This window comes from Fragaria vesca, linkage group LG5 (genome assembly GCF_000184155.1).
Source record: "Fragaria vesca subsp. vesca linkage group LG5, FraVesHawaii_1.0, whole genome shotgun sequence".
NCBI classification, from domain to species: Eukaryota; Viridiplantae; Streptophyta; class Magnoliopsida; order Rosales; family Rosaceae; genus Fragaria; species Fragaria vesca.
This window is the reverse complement of record NC_020495.1, coordinates 22,584,491-22,610,572: the sequence shown is the minus strand read 5'-3', so window position 1 is coordinate 22,610,572 and position 26,082 is coordinate 22,584,491. Positions and strand designations below refer to the sequence as shown.

The window sequence follows — 26,082 nt, the reverse complement described above, 5'->3', positions numbered from 1 at the left end:
TATGATATGTATTCGTTTGTGTCACAATCGACATGATCAAATGTACTCTATTAAATAACGATACTCATAACCAAAATTTATCTAAATAATGTAGGATTCTAGAAAAAAAAAAAAAATATAAGGTTGAGCATGAGTAATGGAATCATATGTTTTGATATTATCACATGACATTTTATTTAGATAATGTAGCTCATTTAAAAATAACTATAGAACGGAATGGAGTTGGTTCAATCCGACAAGATGAAAATAATCTCGAGATAATTTTGATTCAATTTAGCTAACTCATGTACTTTTTTCATTCCCTTTAAAAATGTAATTCGAATATTCGATTAATTAGGTTAATTTTAATTAAAATAAATTATTTATTACAAATACAACAATGAAAATAATAAATAGATAATCATACATAATCCTAATTATAATAGTAAATTTTACTCGCCTACCCCTTATAAGAGCACATAGGATCTTACATCATTCACAATGGGTAAATAGGTAAATTTCATATTTAATGCATTTTAATAAAATAAATAAAAAAGGATAAAAAGTCTCGTTAAAACATTTAAAAATCGTATTAATTGCGTTTTGGAATTAATTGCCAATTAATATTTACCCTAGCCTTACTTTTTACCATCTTCATTTAATTTTTTTTTCTCGATTCTTTTTAACGGTGTTAGTCTTGGTGTTAGTGTCATGTAGTTGACTACATTAAATGAATAATAGTGATTGGTCAGTCATAGTTAGTTCAGATTCACCATGATGAATACAACAACTTTCGCCAATTCAAAGTTTCAAAACCCACACACAACGATTTCGTGTGTCGTACGTTGCCTCTATGCTGATCATGAAATCGTCTCAACATATGCCACGTATAGAGAGAAGCTCCGTCAACACAGCATGAAGAGCATGATCATGAACTCATCACGTACAATCTTCAACCTTGGTTTTCGTCTTGGTCTTCTTCATCAGAGTCAGCTCCTCAAACCATGTCTGATTCTTCCTCTTCTCCTTCGAAGAACCATTCCCCATCACATTCTCCTCGAACCATTTTGAACTCCTAATCTTCTCCTTCACAAATTAACTCGTCATTCTCCTCGAACCATTTTGAACTCCTCATCTTCTCCTTCACAAACTACTCGTCATTCTCCATCAGATCTTCTGAAGTCTTCAAATCACTGTCAGTCATGGACACTCAAATCCTAGGGTCATCGGGAATGGCAAACCTACCTTCAACCAAATCGGTTGGTGATAACCCAAGCCAACCTACATCGCACCCGAAAGATTTGTAAGATTTGACGAAGTCGAGTGTAACGCGAGGTGGTGTAAGAAAGATTTGTAAGATTTGCAGAAGATTTGTAGAATGCATGGGAGTGTATGAGAGATTAAGGAGTTGCAAGTGTAATAAAGGTAATTATTGGTAAGGTATTGTACGTAGGAACTGTGTGTACATATTTAATTAATTGGGTTGTGCCTCTCGAACTGTCGAACATATATAGTTAGAGTGCTTGTAAGAAGTTTCTACATGCATGATGTATTATAAGACTGGTATATAGAAGTATAGAAAAGCCAGTCTACGGGTGAACTGAAATTGTAATGTCAAGCAGTTCATGAGGAGTTTTCCCGAAGTCTATGATCACCTCATTGAGGCTTTTATAGAAGTACAAAACATTAAAATAAAATGGAAGTGTAGAAAGGTGAATTCTCATTACAAGAAGATTAATACTAGCTATATTCTGCAGCTCACTCTAGCAAATATATATCATTGAATTATATTCTTCGCGATCTCAATCGTCCAGACTCCAGAAGATGCATGCAAAGATGCATTCTATCTCATGATATATATAGATGAACTGAAGCTTCTTAATGATAATAATGGCTCACTAACTAACTAGACACTTAATTTCAAATCTGCAAATGCATCTGGAAATTGTGCGTATACGTACACTTAATATCATCGACCCCCAAAACCAAAGCACCGATGAACAGAGCGACCCCGTTTATAAGGATTGTCGGGTTCACAGTTGCCATTATTACGGGGACAACCCGGCTGCAATAGTTCAGTAAGCTCGTTATAAGGGTCAAGGATTCCGAGGTTAAGGTGCAAAACATGGCTCGTCGCCAACAAGGAGTTCATGTCTGACAATCTCATGATCTTTGGTTGTATCCTATATTCTTATGCAATGTTTGTATGAGAGCTAGCTTGGTCATTTATGAGTGTCATGAACTTTACTAAATTCACTATTAGCTCATTTAGTGAAATCTGTTGTTTTAAGTCCTTACTCCTTAGTGAATCATGAGATTCCTATATTTTATAGTTCTTATGATACAGTCCATGCCAACGACCATCTTTTGGAATACGGTTTTCAAAAATAGTACTGGGGTATATGATTTTGGCAAAAACTCTATCGATACAACAGTGTGCATTTTGCAAGATACAATACGCCGCCTACCTCAATCACCTTAAGATTGGATTTACTCAATTTGTAAAGCAAAGCAATATATATACACTGATACACATCAAAAATGATATCAAGAAAGCATTGCACTGCAAAATACATATATTAATCATATAAAAGGCGGTGATGTTATTTTTTTTTTTTTTGTACAATAAATATATTTCATTCATTAAAAGTAAATGATACATCATGAATCGATCCACTACTTTACGTATTAAAGGGCAAATAAAATCAAGTGACTCATGTATAGGTTAGTACCCTTATTACACTTTTCTCGCTCATTCATCAGCTCACCTATCTCGTATAGTCGAAAAGACTATGGACAAATACGTAAGGAAAAAAGAAAGAGGGCGATGTTATTTAACATAATGTCTAGAATAAAGATGCCCAATGTTTAGTATCACTTGATTCACTTCCCATTTATTGTGTTCATTATGAACTTCTCAGAAATGTTTTTCAATTGGTGGCCCAAATCAAAACAAAAACCCTCCTTGTAATAGCAAATAGCGCAACAGAGGGTTGTAGATACTTGAACTTTTACAAGAAGTAAAAAAGTCAAAGTACAACTCCCATATTAGAGGTACGACGAATCATACATTTCTTTGAACCTCAATAGAGTGACAGAGAATATTAGGTAAGCTGCTAAACAAATATTAGTTTCTTCTGATATCTCACGCTTATCTGAGGTTAATCTATAGACTGGTATCACATGGATACCATGAATATTAGTTATTTACCATCTTGCTTTATTTCCTGTGACATTCCATGTCACGCCATTCAAGTATCATCTCATGCATCTCACTTCAGCAGCAGCTCCGAGCCAAGTCTATCAGCTATCAAGTTATATACCAATTGTACCCAACAGTAATTTAAATACAAATGTGTATATGTTTGCTGGATTCTCTGGAATGAAGTGAACGATATGATTCATGGCAAGAGAGGCGCCCGGTAAAAGAAGGTGTAATGGTTTGGCGAATGGTGAGAAGCGAGATAACAAGAGCAGTGTCATATCCTTAGAGGGGAAATGCGTGATAAGCAGTTTGAAATGATGGCAGCCTACTGCGAATGTTTTTGCACTTATAATATAGGGGGAAATGAAAAACAAGATACACTAGTACTGTATAAATTTCCTATCAATTGGTGACCTTGGTCACATTACAATCAACTGACTATTGAGGGAACAAAAAAGGGTTATCAATGTAACAGGCATTTTGTGGTAGCTGTTCATAGGATGACTGTTAGTTTTGTGCCACAAAAGTGACAACTAGTATAAAGAAGCAGAAACGATGGAGCGGAGGAAAAACAGTTTAAATTATGTCTATGCTTCACCCCATTTTGGTCTGTGCTTCACCGTTGTCAAATTTTATAATTGCTCTACATGGTTAGTGATTGCCTCTGGGCAAGATTGAGCTTGTAGAAGCTCCAAACGCTGGAAAGGAGGAGCAAACTGCAATATGTAATCTTCATCTGAAGCCACACATGCAAAAAAAGCACATTGTCTATCAGAATGCTTCATTTCATTGGCGTTACAAAAGTTTTACTAAAGATGCAATTACCATATGTCCATATGATAATATGTAACCTTCCATCTACTGCTCAACCGAAACAAGGGAAAGGTGGAAAATTTAGAAACTCACTCTCTTTAACTGTTCCATACAGCCAGCATAATACCTCATCAGCAAATGCCAAGCAAACTCCTCCCTGCCAATTAGGTTCATTAGACACGTGGACCAGTTTCATTACGAGTAATATACACAGGATTATTCACCACAACCACATCCACAAGCAATAAAACTTTACAAATACTATCACCAGAATGTAACGGGCGGGAAGCTGGTTGAAAAAACCCATAGCAACCATAGAAATTGCAGAAAGTAGCTCACCTGCCAGTAGTTCTTCGTTTTCACTCTCTGTGTTATATCTTTGGTTCTTAGTCTCTCTGTGCGGACAAGTCTACCTGAATCATCCCTGCACGAAAAAATAATTACTTAGACAGACCTTCTTTTATAGAAGTTAGAAAGAATTTCCAGAAAAAAATCTGCTTGGAGCAAGAAATTGCACTCTGTATACACAATACCAGTCACTATGTGATATTGCTCATTTCTGTGGACTTGAAGATATATTTATGGTGATCATAAATAAAGTCAATGTTCCCCATTTATTCCTTCAATCAATGTTGTTTCTCCTAAAACCATTTTGAAACCTAACCATTTCTTTGATGTACAATTGATTGACCATCCAATAAGAACATAAAAGGGTTAAGTGGCACTTGGGTTTACCTAAATCCAATTACAATATAGGGCACGCCTGCTAAGAATGATTGAATCTGCAGAAAATTCAATAGAGAAATTAAGTATTCCAGAAGTAACAGGTTGCTGGAAGCATAACAGAAAGCAATTAGGGATGATGACAAAAGCTCAGTTCCTCACATAAAACAGTGAGATTAAGCACAAAAAGTTCAAACATTGCATATCAGTTCTGGCATAGGCTCATGAAAATTCATGTATTTCTAGCTGAGGATATGGTAGCCAGTAAATAAGGTACAGATTGAAGAGAAACAATATATGTAGTAGTAATAAGAACTAACTGTACCCAAAACTTGAGGAGCTTCTCTCTCTCGAATCTTTCCTCGGTATGATACTCCAACTGCGAAATTGATAAAGAAAAAAAATTAAAGGTAGTGAGGTGAGAAATCTAATTGAATAAAAGACTGCATGATACAGAATGGAGAAGAAGGAAAGAGTACCAACCTCACGACTTGTCTTCAACTCCACGTAAAATCTCCTTCCATCATCAGTTGAATCACAGCAATCCATTTCAGCGCCCATCAGAATACGATGAGCCCCCAATTTGGTTTTAATTACTGAACAGTATTCAATATTGGCATCTACGTGATGTATCAACTCTCCATCACCTCTTCCTGGATCTTCAGTGGCAAGACTCTCAAAACAGTATCCCCAGTAACACCTAAATTGGATAGACAAGATTGTATAAAACACACCTGAAACTGAGAATCATGGAAAGATATATCTACACATATCTAGGATTATTGAAGCAGTTCAAAGTAATGGTCAAGGTATTCATAAAATTGAAAATTCACTATTTCCCCCAATGAATTATTAATTCGGTAACATGCTTATATCCCAACTTTACTATCATAGACCTTGAGATCACTTCTGCACCAACTCTCAATTTCATCCCAGATCTATGTAATTTCCAACAAGAACAGTAATGCTAGTAGACTTCCACATTACTTATCATACTTCCCCTTTTTTCATTGGAAAACTCAATTACAGTTGGGTAAGTACCATCTTTCTTATTAAAAAAAAAGTACCATCTTTCAGTCACTAATTTGGTTGAAAGGTTTCAAAGCAATTCATATATTATAACCATCTTTCTTGGGCAGTAGAGCTCCATTACTAAACCAAAAAGCAATATCAGTTACTCCAAGGACATATCATCATCATCATGCTAGAAAGACGGAATAAACTTCAAAAAAGACTATCTGAAATTCCAGTACCTTCGACGATCCATTTCATTTTGTGGCCTTTCTGGAAGTTTATGTACATCAAGATAGACAACCCCATTCCTTTTATGCACTCCCATTTCCCAAGGCTCATTCCGAATATAAGCAGTGGCTAATATCTAAAGAAAACAGAGAATCATTTGAAACAGAACAACAGAAACTATTTATCACACTGACAAAGATGATAGCATCCAATAATAATCAGTGAGTGTCAGTGTTCTACAGTATCCAGTATTTTCCTGATGGATGCCTAATCCTTCATTTAGTACCGTCTGATTCTTAATTTCTTATCCACCATAAGTATGCATATGGATAATTACATTTTATCAGTAACTTGAAGTTCCTTAAAAGCAATCAGTGATCTGCTCATAAATTGGTTTTTTGCATTACACTGATGAGAGATGACACCATCTGATCCAAGATTATTACGCATCTACAACTCTGATCATAATTCATCCTAACAAACAAAAGTAATTATCTTGAGAGAAAAAGAATAATGAAAGGGGATAGCAGATACCTTATTAAGGTTGTTGCGATAAGTCTGTCAAAAGAGAAGTGGACGAATTTTTAGTTAATAACCTACATGAGAACTATAACAATAGGAAACCTTAATGAGCAATTCGTTCTCACCACAAAATGAATATTTTGAAGTGGAATATTCTTGTCTCTGATGCAGGCAAGAAGATCACCAAAACCTTGAGAGCCCAAATCTGTAAAAGAAAGGAAAAGGAAAGAGAAAAAGAAAAGAATCATAAAGCTGCCTAACGATCATCCTTGATATGCATAAAACCCTAAAGTCTGGAAAATATTTTAACTCAACATAGAAATCCCCATTTCAATAGTTCATCCTCAAATATAGTTGAACTAATTGAAACAAAAGCACACCATTCTTTGCTGTGAAAGTATCAAAGCCTTGATTAAGATCGGCTCCAATATCTTCAGTAATAAGCCGCTTGAAAAGCCTCTGAGAATGTGGAAGAAACAACAGTAAGAATATATTAATTATCAGCATGTGCTACAGATAGAAATATCCATCCAAAAATCAAGGTGCAGAAAACTTACCAAGCTGCTCTCATCAAAGATGACATCTCCCCCTTCTACCCGACTATAGCAAGCAAGTTCACATGGCTATTGGAGAAGATTACCAAATTAGCAAGGCAAACGAAAAAAAAAACTTCATGGCATCCATCAGCAACTCCACAAGATAAGAACTTGTGGGTTGAATGGTTGATCAATAAGTAATGGCCACATGAACATAAAAATTCACAAATCTGATACAGAAATATCCACCTTATGCTACTTCCATCACTTGAACCAAATCCGAATAACTAATATGGACTCTATTAGTAAACCATTAACATCTACTTTTGTCACATTGTGCAGCATTGCGCTTTAAAGGTACTAGACTAACGAAAGACCGAGAAATATCCCAGAAATGATGAATTGACTTACTTCCTGAATCTGAATAACCTTTCTCGACAGCGTTTCTTCACTCTTTGACAGTCTCAGCTCAGAAACGAAACGTTCATCATGACGACCATTCGAGAACTTCCCATAGCCATAATTATGCCCCCTCTGCGGATAAGGTCCAGGTCGGGGAAGAATGCCAGCTCCTCTGTCATTCTGATGCCCGGGTTGCCATCGACCACCACGCCCAAAACCCCCTCTTCCCTGATTATGATTATTATTCCGTATCACAGGCAACACTGCAAGAATAGTTTGATCATGATAGGATCATCAATTCTCTATCTTTTCGATGAAATAAAAATCACTATACAACTGACCAAGCTGCCAATGTTGCTCCAAAGCAAAGACACATTCATGAAAGTAAATTATAAAAATGCAAACTTTGCATCCATCCAAGTGCATCACTTAGCATCAAAAATGCAAATACCCACTTTCAAGACTAATCAACAAAACCAAATAAGCAGCCAAAATTGAATTTACACACTAGTAAAAAAAAGTTACTATACCAGGAATAAGGAAAGGGCTAGTAGCAGGGGTTCTAGTGTATTCTTCATTATCAGAACCAAACAGATCCTTATCATCGTCCCCAAAATCGGCCCTATCGTGATACTCATTGTTCGTGGTGGCCTCTTCGCCGTGCTCCTCCTCATCCTCAGCGGCGCCACAGCCGCCGGTGGTGGCCCCGCTTCGGCTATTGCCGCTGCTGGACTGGGCTTTCTCGCTGCCGGAAGAGGAAGCGGCGGAGGATGAAGAAGACGAGGAAGAGGAGGAGGATGAGGAGGAGGAGGGGGAGGAGGAATGGGTCCCTCCGTCTTGGTTGGTGGGTTCATCGTCATCGTCCTCGCCGAAGATATCTGCGTGCTGCTTTGCGAAATCCATTGAGGGGTTTTTGGGTTAGATTTTGCTGCGGTTGAATTGATTTGTGTGTGAGAGTTTGGAGCTGGAATAGAATTTGCGGGAGACTGAAGAGTTGGTGAAAATAAAAAAGAAAAGGAAAAAAGGTTTCACTATGTTGGAGTTTCGTCCTGATCTAGCCTAAATTAGTCATTTTAACTCTATTTTTGGTCACCAATGAGAATTTAAGGAGTTTAGCTTGTAATTGTTGTAATTTCTTGTTGAATTGTTTCTGAATTACTGTCAGTCTGTCATGAGGTAAGGGTGATAAATTGACATATGAAATATGCATTTTATCTTCAATACTTCTATGATTGTGTCTTACACATTACTGCTACAACATAACAGTGTATATTTGTGTGGTTTGCATCTGCTGATAGTCCCAATAAATAATGAACGTATATAAAAATATATTTTGTTAGTTGCATGAGGTATTGGAGAAAGCTAAAAGCACCCAATAAAAAGAAAAATTGTATGTGGTTGTTGATAATTAACTTTTCGTTATTTGATGATACAAAATGTGAAATGTGAGATTAGTCGATGAGTAAGGTCATAATCTTCACGATGCACCACAAACTCAGTCTATAATGATTTATGACGTAATCTTAGTCGTGAAGAACAAAAAATAACTCTGACAACTTAGTTTTATGTAACAAAATATTTAGCATAAGGGAATGATTCCATGTCAACATCATATTTGTGAATCAGAAATGGCTGCTTTTATCAACCCTGTCTCGAAAATTCTAATCCATGAGTTTCTCTTCATGCACTCTTTCACTCATAATGATATTGCATGCAGAAAACCTTTTTAGCACCTTTTGACGGTTCACACTTATATAATTATTTTTTCTCTAAAATTAAAATGAAGAATGCTTGAAAATAGACATTACGAGCAAGAGAAGGTTTTGCACTTGTGAGTTGTGATTTGCTCCTTTTGACGGTTCACACTTATATAATTATTTTTTCTCCAAAATTAAAATGAAGAATGCTTGAAAATAGGCACTACGAGCAAGAGAAGGTTTTGCACTTGTGAGTTGTGATTTGCTATATGACTAGTCATGTCCTCTTTCGTTACTCCTTGTCATCATGATTGTTTAGTTCTAATATTAGGTTTTGTCATTGATCAATTTCATTACGGCATTACCGTTGCCCTCTTCTCTATTTAAACCGTAGGAAACCTCGGTCAGTTTGCATTGTCGGTTTTTGCTTATGTCTAATTAGCATTGTTCTACAAATCTCCGTCTAGAGCCGATTAATCTCCGTTTAGGCGCTAGACAGTGCTTCACCGATTCCGTCTAGAGAGCTAGAAAACCGATTAACCCGCCTAGGCGCTAGTCACCGGCTGTCCGCCCGACTAGCGTTTTTTAGAACATTGCTAATTAGTAAGCCTAGTACGAAAATCGATTCCGTTTAGAGAGATAGAAAACCGATTAATTCCCTGATTAACCCGTCTAGACGCTAGTCACCGGCTAGCGTTTTTTAGAACATTGCTAATCAGTAAGTTTAGTATGAAAAAGTGTTTCCGCTAATTTGTACAATTAACCCAAATGGTGTCTCAAACTCTCAATTTCCTCTTAAATTTTGGAAAATACTATTTAGCTAGAATAATAAAAGAAAACCACAGACCCACTGTTGTCACGTGTTCGTTGAATCCAGAAACTAAATAGTTTTTCTTGGTGGAAGAGAACAGAGAGAGGGAGAGAGCAACGATGGAGACGAAGGCAGTGAGAAGCGAAGCGATAGAGAGCATATCGGAGCGGCTATCGGCGTCGGAGGACCTCTACTTCCCTCGCGCCCTGCAATCCACCATCATCACTCCCTCTCAGCGCAAGTCCATTCTCCTCGACCTCCTCTCCCGCGACGCCGCCGTCTTCTTAGGTAAGCCCTATTCCGAACCCTAACCTTCAATAAGAATTCTACTTCAAAACCTTAACTGTAATCTCTTTGGTTTCCGCAAAGGAAGAACGATTGTGTAGCTTTTGCAATCTGGTAATCCATATTAATGTGGTAAAGCGAATTAAGCGGCGGGAATGTGATAGTTTTAGGACAGCTAAGTCTAGTCTCAGAATTCATTGAAATTTTTTCATGATTTATGTGATTTTCTTTGCTGCTGTGGTGATTTTGAGTTAAATTTTTCGATTTATACTGAAATTCTGATGATCTTTAACGTTTTTTTTTTTTTTTTCAATTTCACTAATGCTGTTGTTGTGACTTTGCTGCAGAACGTTACGGATCAAAATTAACGTCTGATGAGCTACTGGAGTTTGATGCGCTGACAGATGACTATGAAGTCAGCTGGCATGTGAAGCATTTGAGGAGTTTACTGAGCCCGACTTCGGATGAATTGAAGTCCAGGGCAGTTCAAGTGAAGAACCGGAGGCGAGCATACCTGAATAAATTGATATTTGATGGAAATTATTTCTCAGAGGATTCAATGAGGGAGAGAGAGCCCTACTTGCATCATGAGTATGTTGGGAAGTTTCAGGATCAGAGTGGTAGGGGCATGGCAAGACCTGGGGAGCGGTGGTCGGACACTTTGTTGAGGAGGTCAGAGGAAGCGATTTTGGTTGCAAAGATTAGAGGGGAGCAACAGAGATTGGGCGTTGATGAGAGTGAATGGGTTGGCGGTGAGAGAATTCAGCAAGTTGAGGAACAGGAGGAGGAGGAAGAAGAAGAAGAGGAGGAGGAGGAGGAGGAAGAGGAAGAGGAAGAAGAATCTAACAAGGGTAATGGGGGCACACAATCATCAGAGGTAACTTTGTCAAACTTATACTTGCAAATTTGAAAAGCCATTATTCCTTTGTCTATATTTCCTTTATTAGTATTTGTGCTAACTGCCACACTATAGGATAAAAGTCATGAAAGATGAACACTATGTGGTTAGACGCTTTCTGATCGAATTTTAGAGTTTTCTCTTTACTTTTTCCACTGCGAGATAACTGTACTTGGGGGAATGGAAGTAGGTGCATGATCACATTGATGTTAGGAAAAGTAAAGTAGATGGTGATGAGAATCTATGGCTAATGTTGTCCAGGTTTTAATTTCCTTTTACTCTGGTTTTCTTTTGCTAACATATCTTGGCAAACTATCTATGGCCTTGGTTTTGCACCTGTAAATATGATTCGTATGAGTCATACGTGACTCATGAAACTGATGGCACTTATGTCAAAATGACCACCATTTCTGAATGGTACAGAAAGGAGAAGTAACCTATGTGCTTTACTGATGAAACATTAACATCAGTCCCTCAATGAATTTTGTCCAAGTGATGTCTTATGTTTTTGTTTCTTGTATGATTTAAATACTCTTGTGATTTAGATATATTGTCTGTTGTTTCTGTCATATGTAATTTTTCCTTTTCTGGCAATAGATGCTGGTGGATCCTCCTAATGTGGCCAGTGGTCCTGAAACCGCAGACCATCCGGATGCGCCCAATGTTGCACAAGCAACCACCGCAGGGCAGAGTGAGCAAGCAACTGTATCCGCAGAAGAGTTGCAAGATCTGATGGACCAGTTCACCTTCATCATGCATGAGAAATTTTTGTTGGGAGAAGATCATGAGTACTTGGATTACTCAAAGATAGACAATGATGAGACATTGGATGATCACTGGCAGAGGGAAGCCAACGATGACGCTGAAGAGAAGTACTTTGATGAGGATTAACAAAAGGTGAAGCGTGTTTATGGTTTTCTCTGCACTCAAAGGCTCCTAACTCGATGTTAATATTTTTGTTTGATAGAGTATTCATAACCTAGTGCTCCTGCTGTAACTATATCCTACTTTCTCTGTACATTATATGTAACCGCCTGTTTGTCTTGGTAGTTTGCTGAGTTTTCCAACTTGATCTTCCTTTGAGTATTTGATTCTTTTGTTCGCCTTGACAATTGTCACTTGGATTATCCAAACAGAGTAAGACACTGTCCCATTGTTTTCATACAAACAGCGATCCATCTCGCAAAGGAGAGAATCCTACTTGAAGTTGCCAAAAGAATTAGAATAAGTCCAGTGGATCAAAAGCTAAACTGGATACTATGCCATGCGTTTATGCTTCCATGAACAACTGAACAAGTATGTCGGATGGCAGATCGAAGATGAATTCCGACTCTTGCTCTCGGGGTTTAGGCTCTTTGTCCCTCCGTTGTATTCAAGTTCTTCTTTTGACAATGCAGTCCCGTCCATGAGTGATCCATCCCTCACTAGAGTGTAGTATTGGGTGTACCTCACTGCATTAGTCTGTTGTCTCCCACCAGCTGCAGTACTGAGCCTGTTTACTGCTTCCGAAAGTTGGTGACTTGGTTCCCAAAACGCACAGCAGCATCTGCTTTCATTCCCTCTCTTTTTAAGCACGTGGACAAAAGACATCGTCAGTGGACCCGACCTAGGAGGGTCAGAAGAGAGAGAGGGGAATGTCAACTCAATTTCTTCTCCCATTCCGGTGGTCCATCGCATTCCCCAAATTCCTTTTCTCCTCCGCTTTTTCTTATTTAAGTAATACTTAATTAATTTCAGAGCTTCCTATACAAATCTTAGTTGTTTTTTTGTTAACCAGTTGATTTAGTTTAATGAATCTCGGATTAGAAACCATTAACAGCGAAAATATCTCTGGCGACACCTCACCCTCCACACCTGGGCCCCCACCTGACGATCACCCCAACCTTCCCACTATCCGCCACGTGTCCCTCACCGGTAGAATCTCAAAACGACCGCACGCTAGATCTCTCCACCCTCCGTCGTAATAATCCAGACTCATTGTCGTTCGCGGCAACCGCAGTCAAATTACCATCCTGCCCCTCCGTATAAAACTATAAGGCCACCCTCTCTCCGATCTAAACTCCGAGCTAGAGTAGCTGAAACCAAACCAAACCCCCAAAATATCACCGACGACGACGAAGAAGAAGGCCGGTATGAGCTAGGCGATCCGAAGCCGAAGAAGCCCTAGTCCACGTCATCCTTTTCCCCTAGGGCTTTAGTGATTCCGATTTCGATTAAATTAGGTTTCGATTTGAGCATGTTGGGGTGAGAATCGGAGAAGAAGAAGGAAGAGATGTATAGGGAGCGAGGTTCGGGTGGGTCGAAGATGACGGAGGCGGCGGCGGTTGATCGGAAGCGGATCAACGAGGCGTTGGATAAGCATCTGGAGCGATCGTCGCCGTCGACTTCTAGGGCGGCAATCAACGGCAAGGAGAACAGTGGTAGTAACAAGCCTCTTATCATGGGGGGTAAGAGTCTTCTTCAATCTGATCATAGAGAGACTCGCTCTGCATCTCTATCCAAAACCAATATCTCTCATGGTTTGATATTTTTCTTTCTTCAATTCAATTTCTTTCAATTCGGTTTTTCAATTTTCAATTTTTTTTTGAAGAATCGTCTTTTCGAAACCAAAAGTTTTTGGATTTGGAGATGATGTTTTGATGCATGAATTGCACATTGTGATGTCAGCTTGGATTGTGTTTATACTGTTAAGTATCTGATGGTCCTAAATTCACAATGCATGGACTGTGAAGCACATTCTTTTCGTGTCGAATAAAATGTTAGTGGTATTCAGAAGGATAGACAGACTGCTTGTGTTTAATAATTTCAATTTTATAGAATTTAAAAGTAATTGAAACATGTAGTGGCAGTCATAGGGATTAACACAAACTACAGTCTCTGTTCAGCAAGCATTCTGTAGAGAAGTCGTCACTTTTTCTTCTTTATGTTGTTCCATCCTTTCATTCAACTGAATTTATTGTTCATGGAAACAACTAGGTCTAGAATTAACAGGTTCCAGAGTATTTTTCAGTGTTGGTAAAATTCAATTTCGCCTATTCTTTTAAGATTCTTATTCTTAGGACTAGAAAGCATTTCTTTGTCAGTTTTCTAGTCTCTGCAAGAGCTGATGATATGGATTTTATAGTGAGTAGTACCATACAGCATAGTGTTGGTAACATTTGATAAAATTAAACTGCTATGTTTTCTTGATCCGGTGTTTAGTTCCCCTCTATATGAAGAAAGCATTGTTCTTGAAGTTCCAAACATGTTTGTTTTGATTAAGAGCTGTGTCCATAAGATGGAGAGTAACTTACTTATTTAACTTCATTCTCTTATTGGTGGTTCTTTGCAAACTGTTGTGTCTGCCTAACATATACTAAATAGCTTTAGATTAATCTCCATTTACTTTTTTGTACATACTCTTATGATTAATAGAGAGAGAATAGAGAAATAGAGAGAGAGAGGGTGATTTTATGATTTCTTCTATTTTATATCAAGGGGGGAGGTTGATTTTTTTTCTCTTTCACTTTGAAAATTCATACTACCCCCCTCCTTACATAGGACACAGATAAATTCATTCTCCTGCAAGGAACAGATATATGTGCGCACCTAACTTATTTATCTAATGTTCTTATTGATCTACCTGTTTTTTATTTATTTATTTTTCTGTGTTTAATCTGCATTGTCTTGCCTACTGATAGATACAGGTTACTAGTAACTAATGGTGCATTAATTTTGATTGTAGAGGAATCTGAAACAGATAGCGAAGAGTCAGATGTTAGTGGTTCAGATGGGGATGACACATCTTGGATATCATGGTTTTGCAATTTGAGAGGAAATGAGTTTTTTTGTGAAGTTGATGATGATTATATACAAGATGATTTCAACCTTTGTGGGCTAAGCAGCCAAGTTCCCTATTATGATTATGCACTTGATTTGATCTTGGATGTTGAGTCATCTCATGGTAAGCTTATTTACAATGTAATCAGTATCAGTCTTTAACCATCATTGCATTTATAGCTTTAGTAACATATGGTAGAACCTGTAGAACTAGGGAGATAGGTGCGGGTGCCTCGCACATCTACTTACCTATACCCCTAGCTGGCCTTAGTTAGTTGGATGGAGGATCATATATAGGTTCAAGACCAACTTGAAGCTCTCTGAAAAGCTTGTCTGGGTTTTCAGCTCAAGTTGAATCATTCAAGCCCATTAGTTGGAGCTGAGCCATTGGTTTTTAATTATAGCAATCGTGAAATTGTATCTTGAAACTTTTTGGATATTAGTACTTATCTTGGGTGGGACTTGGTATTATAGCATACTTTTTAAGTCCCATGTAGGATGACCAGATGCTAACCTCTCCCATTTGGTATACCTTTCTGATGGAGACTTTGCATTGTGGGTTGTTATGTGCAGGTGATATGTTCACGGAAGAACAAAATGAATTAATTGAATCAGCAGCAGAGATGCTCTATGGTCTGATTCATGTACGGTATATTTTGACAAGCAAAGGCATGGCTGCCATGGTGAGTTTCTTTTCTTCATTGTCTATTTGACTGTTTCATCTCAACTATTACATATGGGCACTTCTTGAATGTGCTATTGTATGTGCAGCTAGATAAATACAAGAACTATGATTTCGGAAGATGCCCAAGAGTGTACTGCTGCGGACAACCCTGCCTTCCAGTTGGCCAATCGGACATCCCACGGTCAAGCACTGTAAAAATATACTGCCCCAAGTGTGAAGATATCTACTACCCTCGATCGAAGTATCAAGGTAGTATCCTTTGTATTTATTTTCTGGATTTCAAACTGCTGGCTGCATATAAGCAGCTGGTATGCCAAGATTCTGCTCACATAATGCTTTATATACTGCTGCATTTTTTTGTTCTGGTCATCATCCATAGTTCTGTTAGGCTAGGCTAGAAGGTTTTTACTTTTTTCCCCTTCTTTTGTTTTAACTTGGACTGGCGGTGCATTTTAGTTTTTACTTGCTCAAGTAGCAGCACTAAGTAGCCAAAAATTGATTGAAAGATTGCATTAAGTTGCCCCCTTATTTAATAATTGGCGATCAACCCTGGACCAAACCTACCATCATACAGTCTGATACATAGGTTTTGTTGTTAAATGGATGTAGCTTGGTAACTGGTCCACCCTTTCTTTCTTAATTATTTACATGTATATGTCTTTTTAAATGGTAAATGAAAGAACTTGAACTTTTTGTCAATTCATTTCATCTTTGCATGGATTCCGGTGATATTAAAAGACACGAATACTTTTCTGTCTGGTTTAGAAGCTTGGTTTTATTCTATTGGTCGTTGTCGCAGCAATATAGTACTAAGACTTCTGTAGTCATTTTCAATTTTTATATGCAAATTTGATTTTTGACTTTGTTAAGAGCATGAAACTTGATGCATACTTGGGTAGTACTTGGGTAGTACCTTGCCTATACAATCATGACATGCTTTATGATTATTACATCATTGGCTTTTGACTCGTTTTCGGGGTCCCAACACAATGCTCCGAGTTTTGCTAGCATTAATTCCTGAACTACTTAACTCTATTAGACATTGATGGAGCGTATTTCGGAAGTACATTTCCTCACCTGTTCTTGATGACATACGGGCACCTGAAGCCACAGAAGCCATCACAGAGCTATGTTCCAAGAGTGTTCGGCTTCAAGCTTCACAAGCCATGATGCCAAAATTTCAAGCTTCATCTGGGGTCCATACACGACTTCCTTCCCTCTGTCAACAAGGCTCTTGAGAGATTTCAGGGCAGTGTTACTCGGATATAAATTTTTCCTTTCATGTGTTCTCGATCCACTATCAATCAATTTGCAGCCATTCCAAGCTTCATTTTCCATTTTAAGCTGCCTCTTGGTGAGCTTTTATAGAACTTATCCGGTTGGTTTTAGTATTAATAATACTTTCTAGTGGTACATTTTTCTTCATAATCATGTTAGCTCAGCTGGGGTTATTGGCACTTTGAGAATAGCCACCTTGTCCTTGTCTTATATTTTTCAGAATGTATCCTGTAGTCCCTTAATATTCCTGTCCAAATTATTTTAATTTCATCTGTCATGTCAGCTGTAGGTTGAATGCGCTTACTGTTGGAATATATATTATCATATACAGTCTACAATGCTGCATGCCACAATGCTACATGCCGATATTTTCAAAGTCTTTTCTTTCATCTATCATAGTTCAATGTCTACAATTCTACGTGCCGACATTTTCCAAGTCTTTTCTTTCATCTTTCGTAGTTCAAATTCTTGTACAGAAGCCAAATTCAGCATTAAAAATATGGTGAACTGTCCATTTAGCATCTGTTTGCTTGGATTTGCATGCGGATCAATTCCAAACTTCACCAATGGTGTTTGTAGGATGACCTTTCCGCTTTTCCAGCCCTCTCGCACACCTGAGCATGAGGCCGCATTTGGTTTCCGACCAAATCGTACTGTAATATGGACTGAATGACCGTCGTTGTGTAGAATCGAATTCACTACAAGTGAAAGAACAAATAAGGCCGACAATTAATTTGTATCCTCAAGCCGATGATCAAGAGAAATGAAATGGAAAAACAGAAAATAAAAATAAAAAAGGAAAGAAAGAAAAATCTCGGGTTAAAAGAAGAGAACCAATCAGGATACACCACGTATTAAAATCCGGTGGCCTTCTTTTTTTCCGTTTCCGGTCATAGTTCTCATATAAAATGATCAACTCACATTTAGGGTTTTACAGAGCTCAGAAACACAGCCATGGCCACCTACCCCGAAATCCCCGACGTCCTCCTCTCCTCAATCCACAACCTGATCAACCTCCGCCTGGAATCCACCAACTACTTCCTCTGGTCTCATGTGATGACCACCATGTTCAACGCCTACGACCTCACCGGCTACATCGACGGCACCATCACCGCCCCCGCCGAGGACAGCCCCGACTTCCAGCGCTGGCGCTGCTACACCTCCCGAGTCATGTGCCTCCTCAACGCCACCCTCACCGACGCCGCCTTGTCCCACGTCCTCCACACCAACACCGCCAGGGACCTGTGGGAGGCGCTCAAGGACAGGTTCACCTCCATGAACAATTTCAACATCATGAAGTACAGGTCTGATCTGCAGACCATTACCAAAGGGGACGACTCGGTGGGTGTGTATGTGAAGAAGATTGAGAAGATTGTGAACAAGCTGTGCGGGTTCCAGCTGAGGCTGGAGGATGCGGAGATTATTCAGCATGCGCTGAGGGGGCTGCCCGTGGAGTATGAGGCGTTTCGCAACTCCATTACGGCCAGGGAGGAGCCGCTGCTGACGAATCATTTTTATGTGCTGTTGCTGGCGGAGGAGGCCTCCATTTTGGCTGGGAATCAGCATTGATTTTCGGGAGAATGGTGGAGAGTTGTCGGCTTGTAAGTGTTTTGTTTACATTGTTTTGTTTTCGATTAGGTGGTAGTTGAAGGGTGGTCAGGGAAGATGTACTGGATTTATATCGTTTTGATGGATCGATATGATGTTTATATCTTTGTTACTTTCTTCCAGTTACCCTTGTTGGTGTGTTTGTTTGGGTTATATTTACAGTGTGTGTGATTTTGAGATAAACTAGTATGTTAGACCGATCAAATCGTACTCGCCGTGTGGATGATCGACTTGCTTTGTTAAGCCAATGTATATAAAATTGAACTGTTACTTGAGGGTAAGTATAATTTACCTGTTTACATTAGAATCATAAGATTAAATGAGGGAGTGGAATTGTTTTCCATTGGGCATAGTTTATAAGAGGGACTTTGCAGCTTGTAAAAACATGAAAATGAGCACTGATGTTTGATGGAGTGAGAGGAATGCAACATGAAGGATAATGAAGTGACATTGATGAGTTTTGGTCTGACTCAGCTGCTACATGTACTTGTCGCTCTTGAAATTATGTCTTCTTCTTAGTTGTGGCTTTTCAGAGTGCAGTTTATGGTGAATATTGTTCTTGCCTCTAACTAGCATATTTAGCCATCTTGTGAGTTGGGCGATGTCTTGTTGGTTGCCTTGTTTTTATTTGATTCACTCTGGTTTCAAGCATTTGCTTTATGGTATACTGCCAATGTTGTCACTGTTGCACTTTCTTTTTGGATTTGGGTCGTGTTATGCTGATATGATGGTTGTGAATCGTTTATTGATTTCATTTTCATTCATATACATCACATATGTGGATTTATTTCATTTCCAAACTAGATAACTGTTTTTGCTGTATCATATTGCTGCATGTGAGAAATTTTATTGGAGGTTTGCTATTGTTACACCTTCCAAATCGCCTTCCATACATAAAAGATATACCAACAATGGAAGGATGGTAAATGTTGGAGTGGAAAAAACTCTCCTAGCTACTTCCTAAGGTCAATTCAGTGGTAGAGGTCAAACCCTTAGCTACATATCAGAGCTTGCTGCGGTTTTAGACTTTCTCCTGGCTTCTCCCAAGGGTCAGTCTTTAGAGTTACTAAAGCTTGGTAAGCACTCCAAAGTGAGTGGTAGCTGTTAGAGGCAGTCTACACTCCATTGTTAGCAAATACAAAAAATACTTTCTGGGAGTGCTTGTAACGTTTCCATAAACACAGCACACTGTTATAGATATATTTTTAACACATGATTACCTCCAAGTGCACTAGGAAACTCATCATTTATCATTATTCAACTACTGTCTACTGCAGCAGCAAGTAGCTAAGTTGCGGTCTGTTTTCATTTGCCTTTCCTCTTACTCTTAATATTTTAGTAATTTTACTACAACCCACAAAACCTGCATCATTCAACCTCAAGGTGTGCATTCAAGGTGCTTCATTTTCTTGTGCCATCGGTGAATACAAGTGATCTGATCTTCCCCAACTGACCCAAATGAACACTTCCTCGTTTCCTTAGCTCCTCCATGCTGCGTGCGTGCTCTAGCTTTCAAGAATCAGAATTGCTGGTCTTTTCAGGCATTTAAGCATGAAAAAGTGCAGCAACTGGCCTTGCTCCTTGAGAAAGTGAAGCAATCATCTTTCTTGTAATTGCCACTGAGTTTAAGCATGTTCTTTTTGCTTCGTACACTAATGTAGAGTGATTATGGGGAAAACTACAGTGGCAGTGAAGTTGCGAGGAAATTTGGGAAGTTGCTTGGTGGCTATTTGGGGTTGTTGCTTTGTTGGGTGGTTTCTTTGTGGGGAATTTCCATTCCACTGCATGCTCGAGTTCGATCACAGTAACTGTTGAGAATGAGTGACATAGCTGATAGCTGTGGTACTAATGTAGAGTCCCTTTTCTGAAAGTCAGAATCAGATGATGGCTGGTTCTTCATGATAAACCTCAATGCTATCATCTTGGGGAATCTCCTGTCTCCACCATTGTAGGGAAGACATTGACTTGAAGGTTGTTTGCATTAGAAGTTTGAGAATACATAACGCCTGCACAATTGATCAACCTTAATCTTAACGCTTATCCTCTTACGGCATTGCCGAATGAGGTTTGATAATGACAGGCCAGCCATAACAGCAACTGATTTAGACAAATGCAGCACTTATTACCAATTGAGATTACTGGAGATTCTGGAGATTCGCAATCGACAATCGTAACTTGTCAAATATCTAACAAAATCTACCTTCTTCAAAACCATTACGGAAATGATCCAAATCATTCGGAGAATCCAAACCAAGTCTCTCATCAATCATGTAGAAATGTCACCATTTTTGGCATGAATGAAAGGTCAGGGGGCAAGAACTTGTCATTAATTAGAAGATTAAACACTTATCTCTAAACACCATATAATAGACCAAAAAACTAATATATTCCTAAAACATCATAATCACAATCCTCTATATTGATTATGTAAAACAATGAATCTCAGGGCTCAATCAACGTTGCAATTGTCAGAACCAACATGCGTCATTAGCATTATCCTCCCTTCTTTGTTTTACAGAGTAAACTTTACTCTTTAAGAAATTCAGTATTATCCTTCTTCTTCACACAGTCAGCATTTTATCCAATTGGATAATGCCGACTCTCCTTGCTTCTTCTTGATCTTTCACCAGTGGCTTTCAAGCAAATACCGTAAATTCCAGGGGGTTTATATCCAACAAAGATTAAATAAACCTCCACAAGGTCGGTTTAACTTTAGATTTTAGTCTCTGCAGAAAACCAGAAATGAAAACCAAACCAGAGCAGCAGAAAGTACAAAACAACTCAAACACACAGACATATTGATGAGTCTCCCTGATTCTGAGCAGACCCAAAAGCCAGTTTTCACAGCAGAGCCCATAGGGATATCCCAAAACCATTACAGAGTGAAAAAGAAACCAACTTTGTATGTATCTGCATCAGAAGCAATCGTATTTGATTGACTTAGATCGGAGAAGAAGACCGGAAAGCTCAAAAAGATTGGATTTTGAATCCAATATCCGAAACCCAGTTTGTTTAACACGTCATCGCCACCACCCACTTCGATTCTTTTCAAAGCTAAGATCATTTCATCATCACCAAACCCAAATCCAAAAATCGAAACTTCAGGTTCTATGAGGAACCCATTTCCAAGACTCCATTTTTATCTAATACCCTGTTCTCAGCTCAGCTTTGAAGTCCTATAATATGACCCTATCCCACTCTGCTACTCTGTCTTCTCTGCACAATCACTACCACCACAACAACCATAGTCATTTGAATTCAGGCCCTTCTTCTTCTTCTTCGTCCGCTTCCACTTCTTTTCTCTGCTCTGCTTCTCTGGCAATCATTCCCTTTGCCACAAGGACTCTGGTTCTGAAGCTTTTTCGCCATTTCCGGTGTGCCCATTTGCTCAGAGTTCACTGTCGATTGATTGTTCTCCTTCTGGTGCCTTCTCTCTACTTCATCACAAGTCCTCGCCGTAGCTTCATTCTTGATTTCCTCTCTGTGATCGCTTTCTCTGCTGCCATTCTCATTTCTTTGAACGTTGCGCTGCCGCGTTTGGTCTCAATTCGGTTGTTTCTTGCTCGGTCCTTGCCGCTTTGTTCATCTTGTTACACCTCCAAGCTGAACAAGCCTCCCCCGCCTGTTCTTTGGTCAATTGGGTCCAAGCCAAAATCGGAGAAGAGGCCAAACTCTGGTTCCTGGGTGCAGGTTTATAGCAATGGGGATGTTTATGAGGGTGAGTTTGATAAAGGGAAGTGCTCAGGAAGTGGGGTTTATTATTATAATATGAGTGGGAGGTATGAGGGTGATTGGGTGGATGAGAAGTATGATGGTCATGGTGTGGAGACTTGGGCTAGAGGGAGCCGGTATCGCGGGCAGTATAGGCAGGGCTTGAGGCATGGAATTGGGGTGTATAGGTTCTTCACCGGTGATGTTTATGCCGGAGAGTGGTCTAATGGGCAGTGTCATGGGTGTGGAATACATACTTGTGCGGATGGGAGCCGGTATGTTGGGGAGTTCAAGTGGGGTGTCAAACATGGACTTGGTCATTATCATTTCAGGTAAATTATACTCTTATCTTTGTTTTAGATATGTTTATGCAAATCCATATTTAGAGTTTACACAATCACTGGTGGACATGTTGTTCTATGCATATACATTATACAGTTTACTGAAACTAGAGAAATGACACTTTAGCAATTTCCAGTAGGTTATTAAGGCCTGTTTGCTTAACCTAAAAGAGAGGTGAATAGTCGAGGGATTTGAACTGATTTCATACCCTCTCTGAGTTACTAAGCTGTTAAGTGATTCAGTAAATCAATTTTTTTTTTAATCTCAAGCTACAGTTTTGAGCTTGGTATCAAGTACACATGCTATCTGATATAGGAAGCTCAAACCTCGATGTATGCTGTGTGGTAAGACCTGGGAACACATTATTTGGATAAAGTTCAGTCCAACTAATATTAGTCTAATAGGAAAGGAAATATGCAATCCATAGAATTATAGAAGGTATAGTGTATTCGTCAAGGATATTACATGTACGTTTTTAAGGTATGATAAGCGTAATGGAATACCTTGTGCATCAGGTTTGTACTTCATTGAGTTTTTCCCCTGCTCTTTAGCTGGAAACTTTGTTTCTTTTAGTCTTGAGTTTGTAGACCTCATAACTCATAAGTCTGTTAGGCCTGCGGTTGTATTCCTGTTCAATTTTCCTTTGCTTTTATAAAATCTCCAATGTTGTAGGTCAGCAGGCTTCACTGTTTAGGGCCTTAGGCTATAAACAGGTTATTTTAATATGCATATATAATAATATGCATATACCTTCATGATGATCTAACCCTCTCGGTCTCATTTTTATTGTTATTGCATTCAATATAGGAAACTGCCTTAAAACTCTTGTTTTGTGAATTTAAATGAGAACTGCTTTAAGTTGTATCTGATTGATTATGCTGCTGATGTGTTTTCACTTGTTAAATGGGCACTGGTTTGGTTTCCAACCTGCATCTGCCTTGTAGTTCTGTGTGTGCGTGAATCCATGTTATACACTTCAGAGATAAATCAGTATATACTCGCACATTAATCATCATATACCAAGAAATTATTGGTGGAGAAAATGTGTCAGTGATGATCCTTGTGCTACTTAAATCCATGCATACAAGTGAAATTTAATTTTATAAGACCTCATATCGATGCTGATCATAATAGTAATATACAGGAGAGGTATAATATGGGTAAATTACATACCTTCATCTACTGACTGTTTCATTTATGAATATGTTGAAAAGAATATTTCTTAAATTTGCAACGAGTATATTAACAGAAGTTGCTGATTGATAATGCAGGAACGGAGACACATATGCTGGGGAATATTTTGCTGACAAGATGCATGGGTTTGGAGTGTATCAGTTTGGAAATGGACATCGTTATGAAGGAGCCTGGCATGAAGGAAGAAAGCAGGGACTTGGTACATACACTTTCAGAAATGGTGAAACACAATCTGGTCACTGGCAAAATGGGGTTATTGATCCCAGCATGCAAAATAGCCAACCTGGATCTCCATATGCTGTCAACCATGCCAAAGTTCTAAATGCAGTCCAGGTAATTCTATGTTTTGCTCTCGTGGTAATATTATTTTTTCTGAAGAAGTTTGACCTGATATGCGTTTACTTAGCTACGGGAAATACATCTTATGTCAAGTTGCCAAAGATCTGGTGTTTTTATCTTTTTTGTTTTTGAGTTTGTAATACGTTGCTGACTTCATGAATTATTACACATCATCATGAAGTGAATTATAAATTGGCATCTTATGGCCTTGGGTTTCAGTGGCACACCATTATAAAAGTCATTTCTTATCATGAGAATATCAATCAGTTAGATCTTATTGTTTGTTGCTCCAATATAAGCATTATGTGAAAAATCGGCATTGCTTACGATTAACTGTCCCTATTTAGCATAAACTGTTTCCTGCTCAGTGAGGTGCATCTTCGATTGGTTTAGATCAGTTTGTCTTGGTTTGATTTTTCTGATATTGTAGTGGATGTATTCTTGTGGTTTGTGGGGAGCTTGATGATAGCATTCTTATCAGTCTGTTGGAAGTTTGTGGATGGATGAGTTCACCTACTTCCACTACACATCATTGATTACTAGAGATGGGCTTTTGGCTTTTGACCTTAAGCTGCTTGGGCATTTCCTCTGGAATAACACCTTGGCATTTTTTAATAAAACATTTCCACATTTATTTGAATTAAACAAGCATTCACCGTGGTTCACTACTTTTGAGGTTTTTTTTTTTTTTCACTGAATCATCTTGTGAATTATGAACAGGATGCACGGAGAGCTGCTGAAAGAGCATATGAAGTGGCGAAGGTGGATGAAAGAGTGAAGAGAACTATAGCAACAGCTAATAAAGCAGCAAATGCTGCAAGAGTTGCGGCTGTAAAGGCTGTGCAAAAACAGATACATCAGTATAACAGTGATGGCACCTCTCCCTCACAACTTGTTTAATCTTTAACAGATCAATCTAGAACCATCTAATTCGATGCATTCCCAATAGCCATGAGATATCATCTTGTTGACAGGTGCTCGTATTACTCCTGTTTTGTCCGGAAAATGAGTAGGCAGCATCACCCTTCTGCAGCGTGTTTCACTATTACTAGAATGCCACGCAAATGGTTCTTTTGTTTTGTTCTCTTTACTTTTGTAGTTTTTTGTCTTCTCTGTGATAATTACTATGGGCACACCCTCCTGGAACCACATTCAGTCATTCTTATATATTTGGCTGTTTGAGGAGCAGGCAGGTTTTCCATTTCCTTGGCTATAAAAATATGTACATAGGATGAGTCCCGATTAAGAAGAGTGTTCCAAATTCTGAACCGAAAGTGTCAGAATGTATAGTCCAGGGTTGCTTTTACATTTTTCCTTTCATGTTATGTAAACGTAAGTGGATATAATCTTATAATTATGCGTAATTGTTCCTGGATGAACACTTCACTCTTGTCTATGTTGTCTATGTACAAGGCTCCAAGAGTGAAAAGAAAAGCAAGAGACTTTGTGCCAATGTTAGTTCAATCAAATTACATTCGGAGAATAGTGAGCAACCTTTATGTTGGTGAACTGCCAGATTTTGAAATAATCTAATTTTCATTTTCCGGTCTGATCCTGAATCACACGGAGTTAAAAATATTGCCGATGACTGAAATTTTATGACCACTGACTTCAAGTCATTTAACTAGAACGCGTTCTGAGTTTCGGGTTGGTGCGCACCAAACGTCTTCCGCTCGTCTCGACCGCCATTACGACCTTCAACAATTCTCATACTCCTCTCCACCAGGTTACTTGACTAGCAAATTGAGAAGGAAGCCTCGGCCATGTGCTCATGATTAATGTAGTTGAAACAAAGTTGCCACTTTCTTGTATCGAATAAAAAAGTTACCACTTTCTGATCGGTACAATTTTTGATAATAATTCACCCTAAAGATGAAAATTTTAGGCTGCAAACAAACTCAGCATTTGGAAACCAAACCAGAAAAACTTGTATTGACATAACCGGCTCAAAGCTCAGGTTGGGCATCAAAATCCAAGTTTACTGTGCCTATTG

At 38.7% G+C, this 26,082-nt stretch overlaps 4 protein-coding genes across 7 annotated transcripts; 3 read left to right on the top strand and 1 right to left on the bottom strand.

Annotated features, from left to right (window-relative positions):
- Positions 1-3,396: 3,396 nt before the first annotated feature.
- LOC101305561 (protein Dom3z homolog, chloroplastic-like) lies at positions 3,397-8,325 on the bottom strand. Its single transcript, XM_004300263.1, has 13 exons — positions 7,953-8,325; positions 7,432-7,685; positions 7,042-7,107; positions 6,865-6,943; positions 6,610-6,689; positions 6,497-6,520; positions 5,974-6,098; positions 5,204-5,420; positions 5,046-5,099; positions 4,733-4,779; positions 4,337-4,421; positions 4,091-4,154; positions 3,397-3,920 (listed from the first exon to the last, which is right to left on the bottom strand). The coding sequence occupies exons 1-13, from the start codon at positions 8,323-8,325 to the stop codon at positions 3,817-3,819; spliced, it is 1,572 nt and encodes a 523-aa protein (XP_004300311.1). The 3' UTR covers positions 3,397-3,816.
- Positions 8,326-9,988: 1,663 nt separating this feature from the next.
- On the top strand, positions 9,989-12,278 carry LOC101305267. Its single transcript, XM_004300262.1, has 3 exons — positions 9,989-10,218; positions 10,563-11,092; positions 11,711-12,278. Exons 1-3 carry the CDS (start codon positions 10,050-10,052, stop codon positions 12,002-12,004), a joined length of 993 nt encoding a protein of 330 aa, XP_004300310.1. The 5' UTR covers positions 9,989-10,049; the 3' UTR covers positions 12,005-12,278.
- Positions 12,279-13,176: 898 nt separating this feature from the next.
- On the top strand, positions 13,177-17,628 carry LOC101304386 (casein kinase II subunit beta-like). 4 transcript variants are annotated; one of them, XM_004300261.1, is made up of 5 exons: positions 13,177-13,560; positions 14,838-15,056; positions 15,506-15,615; positions 15,704-15,869; positions 16,657-17,628. In XM_004300261.1, exons 1-5 carry the CDS (start codon positions 13,386-13,388, stop codon positions 16,785-16,787), a joined length of 801 nt encoding a protein of 266 aa, XP_004300309.1. In that variant the 5' UTR covers positions 13,177-13,385; the 3' UTR covers positions 16,788-17,628. The 4 variants fall into 4 exon arrangements, with proteins under 4 accessions (XP_004300309.1, XP_004300307.1, XP_004300308.1 ...); XM_004300259.1 differs by having other exon boundaries at positions 13,177-13,632; positions 15,704-15,866; XM_004300260.1 differs by having other exon boundaries at positions 15,704-16,982.
- Positions 17,629-21,066: 3,438 nt separating this feature from the next.
- Positions 21,067-25,482, top strand: LOC101304099 (phosphatidylinositol 4-phosphate 5-kinase 1-like). The gene is made up of 3 exons (XM_004300257.1): positions 21,067-22,546; positions 23,828-24,083; positions 24,810-25,482. The coding sequence occupies exons 1-3, from the start codon at positions 21,687-21,689 to the stop codon at positions 24,987-24,989; spliced, it is 1,296 nt and encodes a 431-aa protein (XP_004300305.1). The 5' UTR covers positions 21,067-21,686; the 3' UTR covers positions 24,990-25,482.
- The last annotated feature ends 600 nt before the right edge of the window (positions 25,483-26,082 follow it).

What these genes read in the sequence shown, in the direction of transcription:
- LOC101305561 (XM_004300263.1), bottom strand. Translation starts at nt 8,325, where the DNA reads ATGGATTTCGCAAAGCAGCACGCAGATATCTTCGGCGAGGACGATGAC. An exon ending in AGAAGCTCCTCAAGTTTTGG is followed by an intron (nt 4,780 to 5,045) that starts GTACAGTTAGTT and finishes AATTTTCTGCAG; the next exon opens with ATTCAATCATTCTTAGCAGG. An exon ending in TATATTGTAATTGGATTTAG is followed by an intron (nt 4,422 to 4,732) that starts GTAAACCCAAGT and finishes TTTTTCGTGCAG; the next exon opens with GGATGATTCAGGTAGACTTG.
- LOC101304099 (XM_004300257.1), top strand. Translation starts at nt 21,687, where the DNA reads ATGACCCTATCCCACTCTGCTACTCTGTCTTCTCTGCACAATCACTAC. An exon ending in CTTGGTCATTATCATTTCAG is followed by an intron (nt 22,547 to 23,827) that starts GTAAATTATACT and finishes TTGATAATGCAG; the next exon opens with GAACGGAGACACATATGCTG. An exon ending in AAGTTCTAAATGCAGTCCAG is followed by an intron (nt 24,084 to 24,809) that starts GTAATTCTATGT and finishes AATTATGAACAG; the next exon opens with GATGCACGGAGAGCTGCTGA.
- LOC101305267 (XM_004300262.1), top strand. Translation starts at nt 10,050, where the DNA reads ATGGAGACGAAGGCAGTGAGAAGCGAAGCGATAGAGAGCATATCGGAG. An exon ending in CGACGCCGCCGTCTTCTTAG is followed by an intron (nt 10,219 to 10,562) that starts GTAAGCCCTATT and finishes ACTTTGCTGCAG; the next exon opens with AACGTTACGGATCAAAATTA. An exon ending in GGGGCACACAATCATCAGAG is followed by an intron (nt 11,093 to 11,710) that starts GTAACTTTGTCA and finishes TTCTGGCAATAG; the next exon opens with ATGCTGGTGGATCCTCCTAA.
- LOC101304386 (XM_004300258.1), top strand. Translation starts at nt 13,386, where the DNA reads ATGTATAGGGAGCGAGGTTCGGGTGGGTCGAAGATGACGGAGGCGGCG. An exon ending in CAAAACCAATATCTCTCATG is followed by an intron (nt 13,633 to 14,837) that starts GTTTGATATTTT and finishes TTTTGATTGTAG; the next exon opens with AGGAATCTGAAACAGATAGC. An exon ending in GGATGTTGAGTCATCTCATG is followed by an intron (nt 15,057 to 15,505) that starts GTAAGCTTATTT and finishes TGTTATGTGCAG; the next exon opens with GTGATATGTTCACGGAAGAA.